Below are 22,799 nucleotides of genomic sequence, written 5' to 3'. Positions count from 1 at the left end.
CCATTTTTATGTTGCAGCTGAGATTTGCCTGGCCAAACGTGAGTTCATGGGTCAAAATGGCTGGCAAACTTGACATATAAAATGAACAGGTTTTACTGTGATGCTCAATTGCCATTGCAAAGGGTTAAATGGTACTGGACCACCCTAATTTTAATAACTTTGTGACTAGATGGATGCCTTTTTAAAATTTCAGTTGAGTTTTTCTTGGCCCAACATGGTTACATGGGTCATACTGGCTGGCAAATCTGGCACATTGTAATCTGATGAATTAGAGTTTTGTGATATTTAATTGACACAGAGAGAAGAAAAGAAAAGTGCTTTATGTTTCCTGGGATAGGCTCTAGCTTCTATGTGACTATCTCTGCAGAGGATAAAGTGGGTTTAGAAATTGGATTGAAGCATGGACAAATACGCAAATAAATAAAATGAAAATAAATAAAAGTATTGTGAAATGCGACACTAAATAAATAACATAAAATGCAAGTACAGTCGACCCTTGATATACGACCAGCTTGACATGCAAACAACTTGATTTACGACCAAAATTTTTATTTTGATTTACGACCAACATCTTGCGTTACGACCTGAATGCGGTCACATGTATCCGCTTGCGCGATTGTAAACAAACAGAAACATTCCTATTAATGCGGCACTCATTCAATAAAATGTCAGGTTTGTAAACTCTCTTGGGACCTCCCCCAACTAGAAGACATGCCAAAGTCCAAACTCCATATGGAAGACTGTTTATCTATTGCTTGGGCAACAGCCAGCTTAAAGCTGTGCTGAGTCTCTCAGCCAAAGCAAACAGAAAAGATATCGATGGGTGATATGCATGTGATATCTCTACCCGGCAATGGACAAGCAAACTTCTACAGTCGCGGCAATCGCGCTTCAGGACGCACTTCAGCATGTCGTTCCCATTGAGTGGGGGGCGGGGGGTCTCAGAAGAGTTCAGAAACAGTTCCTTGTATCATCGCAAGGAAATGCTGAGAAAAATTCTCGTCAGAATAACTTGTAGGCAGGAGGAGATTACAATTAACGCAAAAGAAGCTATTGAAATGATTGCAAATGCCTGAGCGCAAGTTAAAGATAGCCTTTAAAAAGCCTTCAGTTTCATTATCATCCTCCTCCCTTCCTGCAGCCCAAAGATGTCAAATTAAATGGTGAGTACAGTATGAAATTGTTGTTTCTGGTAGGCTAGGCACTTTTTATTACTTTTTGGTTAGTACATTAGAAAAATTATTGGTGTTTTGGTAAATTATGAACATTATACAACCCTTTTTTTATCATGAAAAGGTTAAGTAAGTGTTGCAGTGGGAGGTTCAGAACGCATTATGGGTATTTCCATTATTTCTTATGGGAAAAATAGTCTTGACTTACAACCAACTTGAGTTACAACCAGCCCTCGCGAACTAATTGAGTTCGTAAGTCAAGGGTCCACTGTATAAATAATTAATGGGTCACAAAATATGCCTTTTATTCCTTATATCAGTCAGTCATTTTCAAACCCGGTTAGTCCTGAACAAGGTCGTGGCAGAAGCCTATTCCAGGTAGCAAAAGGCACCAGTCCATCACAGGGCGAACACATACACACACAAAATTCAGTAGCACCAATGCGCCTAACCTGCATGTCTTTGGTCTCACAGACCACAGAGGAAACCCCTGCAGGCACTGACAGAACATGCAAACACCTATATTTTAAATTATGTAATTATTTTCAAATTTCATAGTTTTTTATTTATTTTGCTTATTCATTTTTGTCCTAAGCATTCTTCCATTGTAAGAGCATAACATTTCCCGCACTCAGTGTAACTAAGTACTTCCACAGCAAAATCGCAAGAGTTTAAAAAAAAAAAAAAAAAAAAAAAACTTCACAAGTTTATATTATGCAAATCCACCGATCTTTATGTCTGTTTTGAAGTTTTGTATATATTCATATCCTCTGGGGGAAGGGGATCATAATTCCGTGCCTGCCATGCCAACCCCAAATATATAACCAAGAGTGCTGAAAACCAAAGGTTGGGAGCCTTTACAACATCTTGCTGTCCTATACACGTATAACAAACATCTGGACACTCAGATAAGCCGTTATGCAAAGTTTAAAATGCACTACCATTAATTTGTTAATTTATGCACTCACTTTTTATTGTTAATTGCATGTTGTCATTGTTTAATTATATTGTGTCGGTTTTATTTTGTTTTTGCATTTTGCCCTTTGTAGCCACTGTAAGGGGGGGCAAGTATGAAGTACGATTGCTGTCAAAAATAATTCCATCCTTCTACCTTTGTGGCACATTCGTAGTAACAAAACGATTTTTTCTTCCTTGATAGCAAATGCCTTGTGTGTTTAATGATGTTTTTTTGACAGTCTGTTCATACCTTAGAATTGTACTCATAATTTTCAGAAGCACAAGCGTACTTTTTAGAAGCAAGCATAATTTTCAGAAGCGCAAATATAATCGACATATGTGAAATGTAAATCTGACTTAAATTATTACGAGTTTTTTTGATAGGAATCTTACTCCATATTACCATAAAAAAACTCAAATATTTATGTTTTTTCAGCATGACATTATTTTATCCACTATATGGAAGAAGAATACTGTACTAACAGCTATTTGGGCTTAATGCTGTACATTGGACCATAACAGCCTATCTCAAAAGACATGTTGGGTAAACCGTTTTTACATAGAATTCTAAGCCCGAGAGAGACTTGAGGTTAACACCAAGTAGTTTTTATATCTACATGTGTTCCAAAAAGTTTTTGAGCTGGTTTGAAAGGCAGGATAAAACAATCTGACAGAGAGGCTACCTGAAGGCAACGGATGTTTAACCAACCCTTATATAAACTGGTTGAAAAAAACAAAACAAAACAAAAAAAAAAACAAATAAATAAAAAGAACAAGCTGTACACATCATACTTCCCCTAAAACATAAAATAACTTGTCTGATGTCCATAACTATGTGCTTCTGACCTTTTTAGCCGTATGGGCCATATTCATGACATCATTTACTCTGTTTTCAAGGAATTTCCAGGTCTCCTCAAAATCTGGAGATGAATCTTGCACCATAACCAGTTCAGTGGTGTTATAAATTCCTGTCAGTGCAGCTCTGCGTGTATACCAGTTTAACTAGGAAGAAAATGGGGATTTTATCATTAACATAGTATAGGAAATACATAAAGACAAATGAAATATCATGAAAGAACTTTAAGCAACTCAAAAAAAAAGACACTATTTCTCATATCATGAAGATAATTTACATTTTTAACCTAAATGTCATGCATCATATTTGGTACATAATATACACAAAAACATTTTTATTGAACATACAATATATGCACATACATTATAGTTTTTTAATCATTTTCTGTAAAATTATCAGTGTGACATTTGCATGTTACTCCCATGTTCTTCATCCTTAAAGGCACACAGGATGCTTCCCAATTGGACCTGTGTAGGTGTGAGTGAGGCCTGCAATAGATTGGCAACCCTATCTGGCAGCCTTGGATTCTGTATCCACAATCCTGAATTGAATCAAGCAGATTTGAAAAGGTAATGCTATCATTACAAAGGAGCTGCAATACCTTAGTAGTGGACAATATACTGGCTTATCTGTATACTGTTCTGTATACAGATCTGTTCTGTTGTATCTGTATACAATTCTTCTTTTGGTATGAATTTCATAAAAACAGTCTTATTTTATTAGTATGCTAACAATTAGTGGATAACTTGCAAAAACAGTTAAACATAAAAACTAAATGAGCATGGCAAAAGGAAACAAGAAATCTGTTCTGGAATATTACTGTCTTAAAAGTAGCCTTTTTGTTTATGAACATTTATGCAAACTGTGTGAACTGTCTACCACTTTTAAGAAAACACCATCTGTAAATATGTGTATTTTTCATACATATAACACACAAAATAATTGCATAAGTATTCACCAAATCACATCCAAATCATCACTGGTGCAGTCAATTCATATGAATGTACTTAATATCACTGGAGACATCTTAAGTCTCTTGCCACTATTCTTCAGGTTTAATGTTCCTTCACTTGTTCAGTAACACATTTGGGTGTAAACTTTGAAGAAAGGTGTTATTCAAAATTAATGTTTACAGTTTGTGTAAGAAAGAGCATGGATTAAACCTATTCTCTATTACGTATCATTTGAGATTTACAGGCATGTCACAGTATAAATCAGGAGTATCAAACTGTAGTTGCAGGCTTTTGTTCTAATCACTTTAATTACTAGCCCATTACTGCTTCTAAAAGAATGCATGACCTTTACCTTCATTTTATTTGACTTTCTTTTAAAAACTCAGACACCCTTAGTTGTTTCTCCCCATTGAAAAAACAGATGTAAAGTGAACTATCTAAATGAGAAGTCTCAAATTCAGTTCCTTGAAGGCCACTATTTTAGCTCTAATTTTTTTAATTAGAAGCCATTTCTCACAGTTAACAAAACACATTAATTCTATGGCCTCCTAATGCTCTCAGTATATCACACCAGACTTTAACAGCTGTTGATTTTATTTTTTGTCCCAATAGCTCATCCAGATTATCCTTAAAGACTGACAAGGTTTCTGCTTCAACTACACATCTCAGTAGGTTGTTCCAGAGTCCCAAATCTCATTGTGTAAAAGAACTGCATCCTGGCTTAATTTTTGATGCCCTCAATTATGTGATTCACTCTTAAGCTGAAAGAATGTTGCTGACTCTACTTTATCAGTGCCTTTGAAGATTTTAACACTAGAATCCCTGATGTTTACAATTTTTTTCGTTGTCCCTGACTTCCTTAAATTTTCCTGACATACGCCAAGAAGCTCATAGCTCCTTATTACTGCTCTAATAGCTTGCTTTTGTTTTTCAAATGTGTAGATGAGCAGAATGAAGCCTCTACACCCCCACCCCCCATTCAGTCAGATGAAGGCATTGCCCTGCTGCAATCCTCACAGGTCAAGTCTGCATTGAAGTGTTTATCTGGCGATGCGTTTGTAAGGAATCATATAGGTCAGGGATCTCAAACTCTAATCCTAGAGGGTCGCAGTGGCTGCAGGTTTTCATTCTAAACCTTTTCTTAATTAGTGACCCATTTTTGCTGCTAATTAACTTTTTATATTAATTTTAATTGACTTTTAAGATTTGTTCCCCGGAATTTCATCGTTCCTCTGAATTGCTTCATTTCTTTCCTTAAACAGAAATGACATATGACGTGACTGAGCCAACAGAAGACAAACTAAGTCAGGGTCTCAAACTCCAACCAATTTCACTCCAACCAGTTGCTTAATTAGGCACAGAGTCTTGTTGTTAATTAACCCTGTTCTTTAATTACATGGCTTGTTGCTGCTCTCATTGTGCAATAGAATACATTTTCAAAATTGTTGATTTTTTTCTTTACTTTTCTAACAGCACTGTTAAAATGTTTTGGGAACCTAAGCAAATCAACATTCCTGAGAGCTCCACCTTTTTTTTTTTTCAGATATTGTATGAAGGTCACAGTTTGCTGGTCATGTTCTGGTTCATTTTGTATCTTGCTATTGTTTGGCTGATAATTAAGGAAAAAGAAACAATTATTGGGTCTAATTAAGAAAAAGACTAGAGTTTGAGATCCCTGATATAGGTAATGAAATATCGTGATTTGAAATGCATACATTTCATGTGTGTTCCATGTCTACAACGATCTGTGTAAATATAGAATGACAAGAGGAAATGCGAGTCAAGAAATGCTGAACACATGGGTAAAACAGAAAATGTGTTCATATGTTATAGTAATAACGACATAATGATGTCGTGAAGTGTACGAAGTGTTTGGACTGAAGCCCAAATATCCAATAAGCACTTTCACAAAAGGTGCAACAAGTATGCTTTTATTCAAGAAAAAAACCGAAGAAAAAGAAATTGTTCAACTGACATGTTGCTGAAGCCCACCTATCAGTCAGTACAAAGTAAAAGATGTTTGCATACGCTTGTTTGTGCGTTTCATTTTCTACTAGTTGTCACAGTGGTAACGCTGTTCCATTTTAGATCTATGCAGACAGTGCAATGGAAAAAGCTACCGCTTAGCAATCTCGAGGTAATAGGTTTGAATCATCCGTTGTCCTAGCATTTAGCGTTTTGAGTAGGGAGATGGTATTATTATTATTATTAGCACAATAAGGAGCTGCGAAATTCTTGGCATATGTCAGGAAAATTTAAGGGCAAGGACAACGAAAAAAATTGTAAGCTTCAGGGATTCTAGTATTAAATACCTGGATTAGGTCCCCATGAACTCTCCTCTGCTCGAGGCTAAACAGGTTTAATTCTCAGAGTCTGCAAGAGAAGGACATGTCCTTAAGTCCTGGAATGCACTTGGTTGCTGTCCACTGCACAGCTTCAAGTGCTGCTATGTCTATTGTACCATGGTAACCAGGACTGCACACAATACACTTACTAGTACATTACATAGTTTGAGCAGAACGTCTCGACTTATATTTTTTGTTACTTACATCTGTAGATCTGTCTCCTGCATAATACCAGATGTCATCTATTAAAGTAGACAGATGCTTCAAGCTCTCTGGTACATTGTGAGGCAGCAGGAGAATACTCATTGCCTGCATAAGAGATGGAAACACCAATCAGGAATTAATGACATATTTATATATTCATCAGGTACCAAAGGGCAGTTTTTAGTGGCAGTTGCTGATTCAGCATGGCCTTATGACTGCAGCTTCTGTATAAAGGGATGTGGTGGTTTAGGGCATCTTTCATAACACACCAACTATATAAAAAAGTACACACATGCTGTACGGAGGACAACTTACTGCTAGAGTTTAATATGACAAATCAACAACTTGGAAAGAGCTTTGTAAAATCTAAATTGCATTGGGTGGTAGTCATTTAAAATAGAATTACTTTCTGTGATACTAAGGATGTAAAGGGTAGATGGCAGTGTCTTATCACACAAATAGAACTTTTGAAAATCCATTCAAAAATTTGGATCTGTGGAATGAGAAGCAGTGAAATCATAGTAACATTTCCGAAGACACTAGCTGCCTGGAGGTGACTGCAAGTGTATGCATTTTTTTTAAAAAAGTTATGCCTAAGTGAATTTTATATTTATACTTCTCAGTTACTGACATTTAAAACCTGTCCCTAATATAAAGAATCTTAACCCCCCCATACCAAACCCCCATGAAGACAGATTAACAAGAACTTCTAAGAGAAGGAATCAGAGCCCACACTGTAAATCAGGACAAGTGCTATGTGTGCAATATTAGTTGAAGGGGCTCTGCTTTATTGTAAGAAAAAATAAATGCTAATTGCCCTTTTCTATTAAATATGCTTCCCTACAATAAAGCAGCACGCTCTCTACTATCAGTAAAGGAAATACAGTACACATTTAATTTTGTTTGGCAAGGGTCATCCTAAAAAGCCTCTTTTTAGGATTAACACCACAGCTACCAAATACAAACAAGAAAGACAATAAATTCAGGTAGGCTAAGCAGGTAGCCTAAGCAGGTACTGTATGAATGCTTCAGCAATAAAAGAAATTAATACCTGAGGCCAACTGTCAATGTAAGGAATCAGCATCCTGAGTCGTGTTTCTACTGCTTCTTTGAGGAACTTATCTGTCTTTAGGGGTCTAAATAGAATAAAGAACAAACTGTAAAAAATGACAGCTACAAAATTTGTGTAGATCACTGTTGAAGCAAGTCATATTTTTGGAGATACTGCTTATAGTTAACCTTAGTTGTTTCACCAAATTCTAGACATTTAAATGAAATTCTCACTTCTTAGATTGTGTTTTATATTTTATACCTTGTAGTCACCTACTGAAAGTTAAGGCAACACAACATCACTATAATATGAATATCATAAACTTGCTGGAAAAAAAAATCACTTATGAAGGAGGATTTGCTAGTAATGAATATTATAGATAGATGTACCTGGTGGAAGTGCTTCTGCATCACCGAATTCCTTTATCCTTTCAAATATAATCTGTTCACATTTAAATATAACAGGTATTACAGCCTAAACTCTCAAGGACTTTAAGAAAACTAATAAAACACACTATTATTTTTAAGTGCTTGATTTTTATATATTTCAAAGAATTTAGGCAAAGGTTCAAGAAATCATGGTATGTTTTTAAATAACTGCTACTCAAGCTCCAATACACAAAAATTAAAAGTACAACAAAAAGTACTCAACAGCGGTTTTGGAATGCAAGAATAAGTATGGCCACAGTACTGTTTACAACAGCCATCTGTTTCATAATTTCAAAACTCATTCCATTTCATTGCTGTGGCTTAAAATAAATTTTATTTGTAGCAGATGTGGTATTCAGTGGTGTTTATACAGAGAGAAATTATCATTTTAGGCCACCTGATTCATTTCACCATTTACATGTACCACATTTACTGACTCATTTTCTGTTCATGAACGGATAATTTTGGTTAAAATCAATGCTAAAATAACAATTCTTACATAATTTGAGTGTTATTCACTTTGTCTTTTTAATTAAATGATGTAGATGTAATGAAAATGCTTTAGATATGGCTAAAACATTTCAGAAAAGGCTGTTCTTGCATACGTTGAATGACTTTACCGTGAACTGCCACATTCTCCAGGTTTTACTTATCTGTTCTGCAGAGCATTCTTTCGTTTGGGTTAATCTACAAAGTTAAACTCCAGGGCCTGATTAAGGCAGCAAAAAGGGTCATTGGGCTGAAACAAAAATTCAGTGCAATAGCTCTATGAGGACCTGATTCTTAAAAAGCTCCATTAAATCCACAGTTATCCTACACACCCTCACTTACATTGCAAATTTAATTTGAGCTTTTTGGCACTAAAAAGAATCTTAAAACACAGAATAAAAAACTTCCAGACATAAGAAATTTGTACCCTCTGCAGTTAGGCTATTTAATGAGAACAGGTAATTGGAATACACATTCACCATTGACACTGCAAATTCATAAGTGCCACTGTGCAGATAGATGTAAAGTTTTTTAGTGTATGTATTTATGTTTGATATATGCATGCATGTTGGTGTTCAGATATACAGTATGTGGTTCCTCACAGTGCATTTTCTCCTTCCTTATCTTTTTATATTTAAAACCTATGTCAATGTAAATTTATTACTGGTGCACAAACCAAATGCATTGCCTTATATAGGATAATAAAGTAAAGCTGAGTACAGATATGTTAATGTTAAAGAAATTTTATTTATTTTCTAACATATGACAATAAATTTCCTTCTGTCAATACATTCTGTTTACCTTATCAGAAAGGGGGTTTTCTTGTTGAGGACCTGACTTCACAGATTGTCACAATAGTGGTCAAACACATAGTTGAAGATCAGACCACATTATGAGTAGTTAATGCATACATTCAGATAATTACAAAGAATAAACTTTTTCTTGTAATGCAATAATAATTATTATTCATGAAAAAAACATTACTTACTCTATCTGTCCTAGCTGAATTTGTTTGTGTTTCTCAGAAAGAATGTCAGATAGATTGCTGTTACATTGCATTACAAAATGCAAAATTAGATCTCCAGTACCATTGTTAAACATTCCAGCTGCAGCACCTGAGAGATTGAGTGTCTTCAGAAAATAGGAAAGAAAAGAGATGTCCTATCACACAACATGCTAAAACAAATATAGAAAAATATATTTGTCTTACATTTATTATATAGAATGGAAACTGGTAATTAAAAACACCAATGAGCCTTAAAACATAACTGAGGACTGACAATATTAGATTAGAGAGCAATTAAACAAAGAAATACTCTTTACCAATGAATGAATAGGAAAGTCTTGTTTTCAAATTTAAAACCTCAGTAAGTGGAACCTCGGTTCACGACCATAATTCGTTCCAAAACTCTGGTCGTAAACTGATTTGGTCATGAACCGAAGCAATTTCCCCCATAGGATTGTATGTAAATACAATTAATCCGTTCCAGACCATACGAACTGTATGTAAATATTTCTTTATTTTTTTTTAGTTTTTAAGCACAAATATAGTTAATTAAACCATAGAATGCACAGCGTAATAGTAAACTAAATGTAAAAACATTGAATAACACTGAGAAAACCTTGAACAACAGAGAAAACTAACATTGCAAGAGTTTGCGCTATACTGTAGCCTTATGACCCGATCGCTGTAAACTTTTTTTTTTTTTTGAGTTTTTAGCACAGGGGGAAAAAAGGAACATTTGAACAAATCCGAACTTTATTTAAAAGCCAACCATAAGCAACCAAGAAAGTAACTTTGCAGGAATTCACGCTAATAGCATTACAACTCGATCGCTGTAAACACTCTTTTTAAATGAGTTTCAAGCACAGGGAAAAAAATGAACATTTGAAAAAAGAGAAAAGTAACATTGCAACAATTCACGGTATGAACCAAAAAATGAACATTTGAAAAATCCGTAATACAAAAACTAACCATAAACCACCAAGAAAACTAACCTTGCATGAATCGAGTTCTGGCATGAAGTGAGGAGGAACTGGGTGGAGAACAATCCGGTCTCGTCGCAGTTGAAGACTTGTTGCGGGATGTAGCCTTCGTCCTCCACTAATTTTGTGAATATTTTCACGAATTCTTTCGCAGCTTCAGCGTCGGAACTAGCAGCCTCTCCATGCCTTACCACACTATGAATGCCACTTCTCTTGCGAAACTTTTCAAACCATCCTCTACTGGCTTTAAATTCCTCACTTTTGCCACTCATAGAAGGATAGTTTTGCAGCAAATTGCCATGAATCTTCCTGGCTTTCTCGCATAACATCGCCTTGCTTACACTATCCCCTGCAAGTTGCTTCTCGTTCAGCCACACTAGGAACAGTTTTTCCACCTCTTCCAGCACTTGAGGCCTCTGCCTGGTTAATGCTGTAACTCCTTTTGAAACATCAGTTGCTTTAATAGATTCTTTCTGCTTTAGAATAGTCGAAATCGTAGATTTTTACTTCTTTCACTCGGCGGCAAGATCAGTAACATGAATGCCATGCTCATACTTTTCAATAATTTCTTTCTTTACTTCGATTTCAATTTTCTGCAAAACTTTCTTCTCACCACTCTTCACTTGCATAGAAGCAATGTTTAACTGCAAAAGCACACGAAATACTGTAGAGCACAAAGAGTTTACAGGTAAAGCACGCACGTCTGACTGAGAACAATGAACAGGGAGAGGCTGAACACCTGCTTAAATACAGTAATCGGCGCATACGAACCGGAAGGGAAACGAAATAGAGCACAAAGAGTTCACAGCGAAAGCACACACGTCTGACCGAGAACAATGCAACACGTGCGGAAATCATCGGCGCGCACAAACCGAAAGGGAAACTGGCTTGTTTGTATACCGAGTATGTGGTCGTGAACCGAGGCAAAAGTTTGGCAAACTTTTTGGTCGTAAACCGATTTGTACGTGTACCGACGTTCCAATGTATTATGGGAAATGTATTTTCCTGTTTCTGATGCAATTTTTTCCCCAAAAGAAACTGTTAAGTACTCCACCCAAAAATTTTATTTTTATATGTTACTAACCCCAAATACTTTGCAGTGGTGACTAAGAAATTTTTTTTACTTCATGTGTTCATGAAGAATGAAGAGAAAGGTAGTAACGCCATAACAGATCTCAGTGGTAGTCAGTGCTGTACAATGGCAAACAATGTGAAAAACATTCATGGGAAAAAGAAAAAAAAATGAATGTGACTTGTGTTGTATAATCTAAGTCTTTTATCCAGTTGCCGACTCAAAATGTGCAAAACAAATACTTTTATTTTTGCTAAAATATTGCTAAAATAGTTACTTCCTGAATCATCAGCACGTAGATAAACAGTAAACCCAAACACTCATGGGATTGCCTTTTTAACTTGAAGATCCACTTCTCGTCATTTGTTGGTTGAGTCCCGTCTTCAATTCAAAAAGGCTCTCCCATGAGTGTTTGGGTTTACTGTTTGTGTGCACGTTCAAAGCACATGGGGTAAGTAACATTTAAAAAAAAAAGTGGTTTTTACATTGTTTGCTGTTGGCGTGGGTTGCCATTGGGGTCTATCAAACTATTTTCTCTTGTTCTGCATTAAAACATGAGATTCAAAATTTTTCTTGGCCATCACTACAAAATACATGGGTCAAGTAAAATATATAAAAACACATGGGACATTTTTCGACATATCTTTAAAAAAATTGCTTTTCAAGATAGAGCATACTGCTAAAACGAACATAAGAGTGCATTCCAAGGTTGCAGGGTTAACTACAATGCTAATATATGCTGGAGCAAAAGGCAAAGCAAGAGGCTACAAGTTAAATAGAAAGAGGCAGTGAATTCTATGGGACATCACTTTCTTCATAACACATGAAAGCCATTCAAGTTTTATATTTCCATCGTCTTTCACAAAGTACCAGCCGATAGAGGGGACGGGGGAAATCAGCAAGGCTTTCCTTATATCCAAGGCAATTTATCCGGACTTACTTTTATTGTGAGCCAATCTAATTTCAGATAGTCAATGGTTGGTATACTGAACCATTTGGTAGTCATGTTCACTGAAGTGTTCGTGGTGTCAATGATACTCATGCTTATAGTAGGATTTCTAAATGCTGGTTGTACAACCAAGCAGTTCATTTTAGAAAGAAAAAAAGTTTATGCAGTCAAGAACACAAAGGGAGGAAAAGGGGAAGCTGTAAAAAGCATACTATCAAAACGGCTCTTTAACAAGTGTGACCGTCACTAACGTACTATAACAACTAATAATATGCATAATTTTGGGGGCATATTTGGCATCTGTCCTTGTGTTTTAAGGGGCAAAATTGTTTAATTTAGGGACATTTTTATCCTTTGCCCTCGATTATCCACGATACTGCTCATCATATTTATAAAGTGATATTAAAATGAATAGAAGACTTGTGTAGTAAACCACAACCAATGAAATGAAAGCAGTCTTAATATAGCTCTTGTGAATTACTTTGTAAAGCAGTCTACCTGCTTGAATATACACCCATTATCTAAATCGTTAAATCTAATTGAGGGGCATGGTTCCAGAATACACCTAGCCAGCATAAAGACCATAGCAGGGACACGGCTGGGGTTCAAGTCTATCAAAGGGCACACTCACACAAACAATTGCATTCACGAACATCAGGCTATTTAGGAGCTGCGTGTTCCCTTACTTGCATGTCTTTGGGATCTGGAAGGAAAATAGGGGGAGAGGAAAGGGGAGAATATTCAAATTCCACATAGACAATAACCAGAACTTTGGAACTGTGAATCAGTAATTGTATACTGGTGTAAATAAATAAATAAACACCTTACAAAAATCAGTTTCTATGGAATAATTAACATTACCAGCATTACACTAAATCAGAGCAATTTACCAATTTATCAATTTTTCTACACCACTTTTTCTGCTGAAGGACATCAGCAAATTACAGTCCTATGCAGAAAACCACTTGTGGATAGTGATATGCAGTATGTCAGTTGAAACAAAACAGCAGTAGTTGTCAGCATGGAGAAATTTCTGTATATAATTTTTCCTGCGATTTAGACATTAGGAAACCACCTTTGTTACTTGTCACGAAGGTGATGCATCCGGTCACCTTCTGACATAACCCAAGATATGGTGGTACAATTGTGGAGTTGAAAAAAGACAATGTAGAATAAACACATTCTTTTCTCTCCAGGTCAAATGACAGATGTGGCACAGTGTGGACAGAGTGAGCTGCATGCAGACAGATCACTCGTAACGCTTCCAGATACACAACAGTGTATGCAAATACAAGAATGAACAGTGAGTTTTCATATGGAATATGGAAGGACTTATGGAATATGGTACAAGCCTCCTTGGAACCGGTTGGGGGTGGGGGGTTTGGATGATTCAAATACATCTATATTGAAATTCTGGTGCATGTATTGAAACACAAACAGAAACGTACACAAGCAAAGAAGGCTGACTGTTAATTCTTGCTTTTGCATATACTGCTGGGTATGAAGTGCCTGTGCATTGCAGTTTTCACATTTCTTAGAATATAAAGTACATTGCCAACACCAATTTGATATGTGCTATGCTCTTTAGCATGGTGCTTACACAGATAGCTCCGTCCAATGTGTCCTCTTATGTGTAGTCCTTTCCCTAACATCAACCTGGTCTAGCTATGTATTTCTTTTTCCAAGTTGTGTGAAACTCTAAAATGGTAATTATTTTTCAGTTAATTTGTTCCCAGTATGGATTTATTTACCTGCAGTTTACATGACTATTCAAATATAACAAAAATAAATTTCAAATTTAAAAAAAGACAATTATCTTGATATGAATTAAATCGAACATAACAACATAGACATATTTAGGTGTGCACTGTGACATACACCCTTATAGTAGAAAACTTTGTAAATATCATGATATATAATTTTGTTTATGACGCCCACCCATACTTGGGGAGCATGCAAAGTCCACAGGTTAGACTTGAAATCTACCTGGATTCAAACTGAATCTTAAGTACTGCAAAAAGGTAATTTTGCACTAAGCAAAGACTTATTTAATACAAGTTTCTTTGATAAAAAGCTGATGTATACTACATGTGTCTGGGCCCCATAATACAAAATTCATGAAACATCTATTATGTGACTTTTAATACTACTGAAAATAATGCCAACAAACTTAAAGCCTTCAATCACATTGAAAATGGAGAAATCAACAATATAGTTGACTGCCTGTAATTTAAGAACAAAAACAAAATGTATCTGCTGTACATGATATAGCACTTATGTTAATCATAATCAATTCTTACATCTTTCTGCTGCATTGATCATGCAGGATAGTAATACCAATGGTAGAATGTAGGACATTATTACATAGAAATATTGGGCGCCCATTATAGTACTGACGGTTAATTAGACATCCAGAACTACATAACCAAGTGCTTTTTTTTTCCTTTTTTATTTTTAAAAAACTTAAGGCGATTATTATTGTTAGGTAGTGTGTTATTGTGGTTAAGACTGTAGACTTCAAACCCTGAGCTTGTGGATTCAAGTCCTGCTACTGAAACTGTATGACCATGAGGGAATAATTTCACCTGCATCTGTTCCAATTGGAAAAACAAAATAAATGTAACCAATTGTGTCTTAAATGTTATAAATCACTTTAAATAAAAGGCATCAGTCAAATAATAAGTACTAATAATATTATTGGGTCACTGGAAGTACTTACTTTAGAATAAGCTATACACAAATGGCCATGAAGAAAACATACCTGCTGTAGATCATGTTTGGCTTTTCCTAGTGACTTAGCTTTTGTTGATAGTCATTGCAAAAGACAGGTTTACAGAAAAGTGTATTAATTTGAATTGAAACAAAAATTAGTAGAAATAGTGTAAAATTTGTGCATTACCATCAATTTTGGAATGTTTATGATTTTCATTGGTTTAACTTAAGCATATCATTTATTTTTGTGTTTTAATCAATTGTTTGTAGTTCACCTTTGAAGTCTGCAGATGTGAATACATAAGCAAAGCAGTAATTGAAGTGGATATACACAAGTGCCAGTACCCTATGCGTTATAATGATGCATTAAGAGTAAGGAGTACGGAAAATTTTCTCATTAGAAATTCAACTGCTACTGAAGACAGTCATTTTTCCCTTATAGTTTTCAAGACTGTGGTGGCAAATAGGGGGGATTGTTCACTGGTAATGTTTTAGGTGCCATGAAGAAAAGAAGTGGGAAGCGGGTCAGTTTTCTGAGCTGCATTCAAGTTTAGAGCTGGTACATCTAAGAGTGTTGGTAGTTTAAAAAAAAAAAAAAAAAAAAACCCACAACACAGCACTTGTTAACCATTGAGCTTTGCCAAACATTCTCTTTTCATTTTACAATGTGATTATGTCTCAATTTTTCCAGTCTAGGACACTGCTACGTATACAGTCATACTGGCTCCTGGTGCTATTTACATGGCCCATCACTCACCTCTACTGCATCCTAAGTTTGCATAAGGCCCACTATCAGCTCAGCCAGAAGCAAGCAAGTTAGTAGGATACAAATAAATACCAACAAATAAAAAAAATCTGACAACTAAAACAAAAACTTGTTGGCTATTTTCTTTTTTTTCTTTGTCACCAAATTTTACTCAAATCCTTCAAACAAGTTAAGATTATGGGGTATTTAACTTTTCAGGGGGGTGGGGGGGTTAACTCCTAAATATTGATATATCAAAATGTCCTTTCTTACTTTCTTCTGACCTAGATTTGCCATCCTGTCCAATTTAAGTTTGTTAATTAAATAGGAAATATGTTTTTTTGTTGGCGAGTCTGTCAACTCTGCAATAATATCTACCTATCTATATACACACACACTCACTACCGATCAAAAGTTTTAGAACACCTCCATTTTTTTCCCCTCAAATTTTATCAGTTGAAATGTAATGAACGACCTAAAACGGTGAAAAGTTAAGCAGTAAATTGCCAGAGGTTTAAATTTAAAGTTTATGTTAGTAAAAACTAGAAAGTATCAGAATATTATCAGGAAACAACTAATAGTTTACAACATATAAATTTTCTGAAGCAATTAAAGTAAATTAAGCCTTGCAAGTTGAAGCAAACAATTTGCACAAGTATTCCAACTTCTGTTGATTACTTAAAAACCCTCTGCTTAAAGAGTTGAAACAGGCTGTGTTAATTTATCCTCTGTAGTACTACATGGACACTATTGCAGTGATAATGGCAAGAAAACGGTAAGTTACAAATGAAATAACAAAGCATTATTACCCTAAGAAGTGTAGTCTTTACATTTAGAGAAATTAGGGGGCTTTGCCCCCTGCTCGCTTTGCTCGCCAACCCCCGTGTTTGGTTTTCCGGATACACACTTTTAAGATTTTTTTTTTCTTTGAATTGTTGCTATTTCATTAGTTTCACTTTTATTTCAGAACTTCTGTAAAAACAATATTTGGAATCTTTGGAGTCCCAATATACTGAATCTTTTAAATGAGGTCAGTGAGACATATGTTTAAGGACTTTGTACCATAATTCAGGATAGGTTTCTCTGTTTGGAATTTTAGCATAGACAAAGCAATCTACATCATCAGCAGTTAATAATATTTTTGGAAAAGTAACTAATAAATGCATGCGAGGTAAATCCCGTTTTTGAAATTCTCTGACTTAAACTTCAAAGCCTTACAATATTTATATACTTATGACATATCACCTACAGTTAGGTCCATAAATATTTGGACAGAGACAACTTTTTCCTAATTTTGGTTCTGTACATTACCACAATGAATTTTAAATTAAACAACTCAGATGCAGTTGAAGTGCAGACTTTCAGCTTTAATTCAGTGGGGTGAACAAAACGACTGCATAAAAATGTGAGGCAACTAAAGCATTTTTTTTTTTGTAACACAATCCCTTCATTTTCCCTTCTTGCTCAGCATGTGTATTGCGCCTGTTTTTTTTTTTTTTCCTTTTAGTCTTTGATTTCCAGTTTTCATTATCTCTAACCTGCTCTGCATGTGTTTGGGCCCCCTTGTTTTTTAACCTCTTTATGATGTTTTACTTTGTTCTCTACTCCTTGTCTTTTATTTCTGACCTTGCTTTGTCCTGCTTTTTTTTCCCCCCCAATGACACCTGGTTCGCGGTGATTATTTTCCCTTTAGAGTAATAATTTGTTTGCGCTACTGCGACCTTTACTTTCTTTTTTTATACTTTCTAATTTTCTTACTTTCATATTCTTTAACTTTCTCCACATGTATATCGCGCCAGCGTTTGTGAATGTCTTTATGAAGTTCTACTTTGTCTTTTACTCTGTCTTTAATTCTGAGCCCGACTGGACGTGCTTTTTTTCAATTCCACTTGTTCCGGGCTGATAATTACTTTCCTTATTTTCAGAATTTGCACCTAGATTGTTCTTTTTCTTTTTTGCTTTTTTTTCTGTCCAATGCATGTAAGTCTCTTTTCTCCGTGCTGCTTTCTTCTTCGCTTAGTCGTTGATGTTTCATTTATAACCTATTGTCCTTATATGCTTTACATGCACTGAGACCCTGGATCTGTGTGTGCTCAAATCCTTTAGATAACTGAATGTTTTGCTGCCCGTTGTCTTATTTGATATTGGTTGTAAGTAGGCCGTGTCTTGCAAGAATCTCATGTTCTACATCATCGCGAGACGGTCCTGGGTCAATCTCTTGGCACAAAGTCTCATGTTTAAGGTCCGTGACCATTCTCTTTCATCTCACGGGTCTTTTAAGTGTCTTCCGTGATCTTAACGTGAAGATCATGTCTCGTCTCCTGTCTTTTTCCGCAGGATTTTTTTTTTTTTTTTTTTAAATAATAGAGAGGTTGCATAGAAATATCAAAGTGTCAGCGAGTACGGTGTCCTACACAACCTCATACAGGTTAAATCCCGTTATAGTGAATATCAAAGTAATTCAATTTTCAGAATGGTGAATGCCATTTATGGGTCGGGACAAATGATTATATAACATCATGTTAAATTAATCTTGTTTTAACAAAATGTAAATTTCAGAATAATTAACTTTTTTTTTAATCAAAAATGGACACTGAAGATAATAATGTGATACAACAAATACTTAATGCCACTCCTACACTTTCTCGCCGAGTCTTGGGAAACCTGCAACAGGTTGTCTCGAAGACAGAGACAGTGTGTTGTGAAATTTACGGTCTCGGCAGTTTCTGCAAGCGTGCAGGCATGACATCATACATGTAGCCAAATTCTGAGTGCAGCCGTACTGAGTGTCTGTGTGCTTAGTTGTGTTGTGTGCCGATACCATACTGTTTTGAGTTTCATAGCACTTCTCAAAGTTTTCGTTGAGATGAACAAAAAAAAAAAAAGAAAAAAAAAAAAAGTGAGAAACGGCGTCAGTTTACACTGAAAAAAAAATTAACAATCCTGGAAAAGCTGATTCCGGAAAGAGGAAAAATGATGTGGGGAAAGCATTTTGGAATCGCGCCTTCATCTAACATCTCGTTTTCACTGTGCATTTTCCTACCTGTGTTTTGATAAAAAAAGCTACATTTAACGTCTCGTATGCATTCTGTATTTTCATACCTGTATTTCTATAAAAAAAAAGTTACATCAAACATCTCATTTTCAAATAAAATATTATTTGCAATTTAAGAAGCAATTTTTTTTTATTTTTTTAAATACAGATATTGTCAAGCTTGGGTCACAGAGTTGCACGAGAGGCAGGAAAAGGGGTCCAGGCTTTCAAGGAAAATACAGGTACTTTATTAATGTATAGAGAAGGCAAGTACAGTCAAAAACTTCATTCAGAATAGGAGCTGTGGCACAGGCGATCGTCCTGCTTTAGCTCCCATGTTCAGAATAGAAGAACACCAGCAGCTCGGAATCACTGCTGTGGCAGACACGGTCTGCAGAAGACAGATTAGGAGAGTGAGGAACAGCAGATCAAAGCCCAGTGTTAAAATAAATGTTAAACATTGGGCGACAAGCACGGTATGCAGGAACAATGATCCTGCAGAGGACAACCAATTCCTTTGCCCTCTGTTTACCTTTTACCAGATGCAGCGGAGCAGCTATGGAGCTGTCCTTGCACCGCTGCCATAAGACATGGCAATTTGCTGATGGCTCCGGTCACAATACTATACGGATTTACCCCATATTCTTTATAACAAAATTTTTTTTTTTTTATGGTCCTGTGAGTTTCACCTAAACGAAAAGATCTGGTAGACCCAAAGTCACAAACCAATCAGAAGATAAGTTTCTGAGGGTCACCAGCTTGTGTGATATGCAGCTCACAGCAAATCAGCCTCAGGAACAGCTTCAAGCACAGGTTAACAATGCAAGTCTCAGTTTCTACTGTGAAGATGAGACTTTGTAGGTTTCACAAGGCAAGTGGCAGTAAGAAAGCCATTGCTTAAAGGACAAAATAGGGCCTTAAAATACCAGGTATGGACTACTTCAGACCGGCAGTAAGAAAGCCATTGCTTAAAGGACAAAATAGGGCCTTGAAATACCAGGTATGGACTGCTTCAGACTGGACAAAGTCTCCTCTTCACAGTAGAAACTGAAACTTGCCTTTTTTGACCATTGTTAAACTGTGTTTTAAGCTGGACACACACACAGAGGGTAAAATGTAATAAAGTAAATGGATCAAGTTACCTTGTTGCAGTTCAGCAGTGTTCTGATAAAAAGATCAAAGAGTTTAATCTGAAATTTGGTTTTGCCATTGCAATAATTTTTTTTTTTTTTTTTGTTCTTTATTTCGCCTTATACAATTTCTTGTATTAGGAATTTGGTAGTTTTCGCATACCCCTTGGGGTCAGAGCGCAGGGTCAGCCATTGTACAGCGCCCCTGGAGCAATTACAGGTTAAGGGCCTTGCTCAAGGGCCCAGCAGAGCAGTGGCCTTTATGGCAGTGACGGGGATTCGAACCGGCAACCTTTGGGATACCAGCGCAGATCCTTAGCCTCATTGTTTTTCATGACCTTTTCACGGAAAGTCTGCCACTCTTCCACAGTTTTAAGAAATTTTTGTCACGCGGACTGGCGTCTCTTAACTTCCACAGAGGGATGCATGAGACTGTTTTGGGGGTGTACATTGTGATGAACTACCACTCATTTATCTCACTTTACAACCACTGCTAGTGGGTTGGAGTTTAGTTTATATTGATTATTACTTGAATAAGAAGGTTAAGAAAACAAAACCGATGAATATTAAAATTTTATTAGAGTTAAATTTTCTAATGTATTAAAAATGAAAGTACTGAATGAGCAAGATTATTTTAAGTGTCTCAATCACAGATCTGGATATCAAACTTTCTTGTAAACTACAGTACTAAGTTGGGAGTAAATGCTAGCAAGTGACATTTTGCATTTTTCATAAAAACAAAAAAAACACTGCAACTAAAGTAGCAACAAACTTGAAATGAATGTATTCCTAAGCAATGAGCTCATATAATGCAGTACCTTAGCACCTTCTGCAATGGCATCCACAGACCATCCATATTTTGGGACAAACTCTAAGGCAGCTGTAAGAATCTTATGCTGTAGCTGTTCTTCAGTTTCATAGTCTTCCTCCTGTTCACCACTTTGATGTGCATAGCTACAATTAGACATTTTATAACTTTGTTGAAAATCAGTCAACAGAATAATAACTTGAAAAGCAAATGTTAAAAAATAGAAAATACAGTGGACAAAAATACTATTTCACATTCAATAAAACAACATAACCTGTCAAGTTTATTATGGAAAAATAAATACACAAAGCTAACAGTTTTACATGAATTTCTTCCGTCAACAATAAATGGCTTATATTATATTTTAAGTAAGGTTTCAGTTATTAAACTGCCAAAAATGTGACTGGAGATAAAGAAAACAAATACAACCGTTTGTAATATAATAAAGGAGTACCATAAAATCAGATTCCACTTAACAGACTGCAAACTTAGCAACATACCTTGTATTTTTAAATTCTGTTTCTGGTTCAGGAGCAGAGGCTTGGTAATGCTTGTGATATGCAGAAGAGTAGTGAGGTGGAGTTTCTTCTTGCTTTGATTCATCAGAAAGTCTTAACACTGCAGCAACTCTAAATGACCTTTCCACTTTACTGATTTGATTTCTGTGTGCTGAAGAAGGAACAGCAATTGCTTATAACAGAACATACTGTACAATTAAAACTATTTAGTAAAGTCTGGAATGAGTATATCATTTATGAATATAACACTAATGGATTCTATTGTAAACAATTTCAACATAAGCTACTTGTGATGATAAAAAAAAAAATTAGATAAGGAATAGCCGTTTTAAAACAATAAGAAATACTGGAATGTCAGTCCTCCCTTTCAAAGATTCAAGAGGACAATGGAAAAAGGATCTCTCACTCAACATATCAGAAAAGGAGTGAAAAGGAGCAATGCAGAGAATTCACTCGAGCTCCATATGCGCAAAGCATACAATTATTCAACTTAAAATGATGTATTGAGCACATCTGTCTCGCTTAAAACTGTCCGAAATGTTTCCAGGGCAAAATCCAACCTGCGAACGCTGCAATCAAGCTCCAGCCCCACTGTGTCACATGTTTTGGGCCAGCACCAAATTAACATCATTCTGGACAAAATTTTTTTTAAATGCCTTTCAGACAGCCTTGGTGTCACAATCCCTCCTAATCCACTAACAGCTGTGTTTGGTGTACTTCCAGATGGGCTTAAAGTGGAGAAGGACAAACAAACTGTGATTGCCTTCACTACACTATTGGCACGCAGACTTATTTTGCTAAACTGAAAGAATCCTAACTCTCCTCTTTTAAGTCAGTGGGTAACTGATGTTGTATACTATTTGACATTTGAAAAAATCAAATTCTCAGTTAGAGGATCTGCACAGAACTTTTTCAAAACCTGGCAGAATCTAATCAATAATATTTTAGAATAAGCTCTTAAAGCACTGAGGAAGCAGATTCTCTTCCCATTTCTTTTTTTTCTCCATTTATCTTTATCCGCCTATCGAACTCATCAATTTATTTTTTTTTACTAGCTTTAAGTTTTACTCTGTTGGCTATGCTCTCTTTCTCAGGGATGGGGGTTGATTTGTTTTCAATCCTATTTTTGTAAAAAAAATGGATCTATTTGTATGGAATGATGACAATAACATCAATAAAATAAAATAAAAAAAAAAATACTGGAATGCAAAATTCAGAAAACACCCCCGTTAGAATGCACCCAATATTACATTACCAGAAAGAAAGAAAGAACCTCTACTTTCTCAACCATAAGCTTAAAATAAACAAGTATTTTGAGTAACAAATAATATTCAAAGAACAAGTGCAAGTTAAAGAAATTAAAGCTTAAAAATTAATTATTTCTGGACTT

At 35.7% G+C, this 22,799-nt stretch overlaps 1 protein-coding gene across 1 annotated transcript in view; it reads right to left on the bottom strand.

Annotated features, from left to right (window-relative positions):
• coq9 (coenzyme Q9 homolog (S. cerevisiae)) overlaps positions 1-22,799 on the bottom strand; it is a 48,404-nt gene that overhangs the window by 9,306 nt on the left and 16,299 nt on the right. Inside the window, exons 2-7 of the mRNA XM_028809898.2 lie at positions 21,392-21,560; positions 20,902-21,037; positions 9,444-9,586; positions 7,539-7,623; positions 6,488-6,592; positions 2,976-3,131 (exon numbers count right to left, since the gene is read on the bottom strand). Of these exons, the coding sequence (XP_028665731.1) occupies positions 2,976-3,131; positions 6,488-6,592; positions 7,539-7,623; positions 9,444-9,586; positions 20,902-21,037; positions 21,392-21,560 (794 nt within the window). The remainder of the gene's footprint in view (positions 1-2,975; positions 3,132-6,487; positions 6,593-7,538; positions 7,624-9,443; positions 9,587-20,901; positions 21,038-21,391; positions 21,561-22,799) is intronic.

The sequence above is a fragment of the Erpetoichthys calabaricus genome, chromosome 9 (assembly GCF_900747795.2).
Source record: "Erpetoichthys calabaricus chromosome 9, fErpCal1.3, whole genome shotgun sequence".
Lineage (NCBI taxonomy): Eukaryota > Metazoa > Chordata > Cladistia > Polypteriformes > Polypteridae > Erpetoichthys > Erpetoichthys calabaricus.
This window is presented reverse-complemented; position numbering and strand designations above follow the sequence as displayed.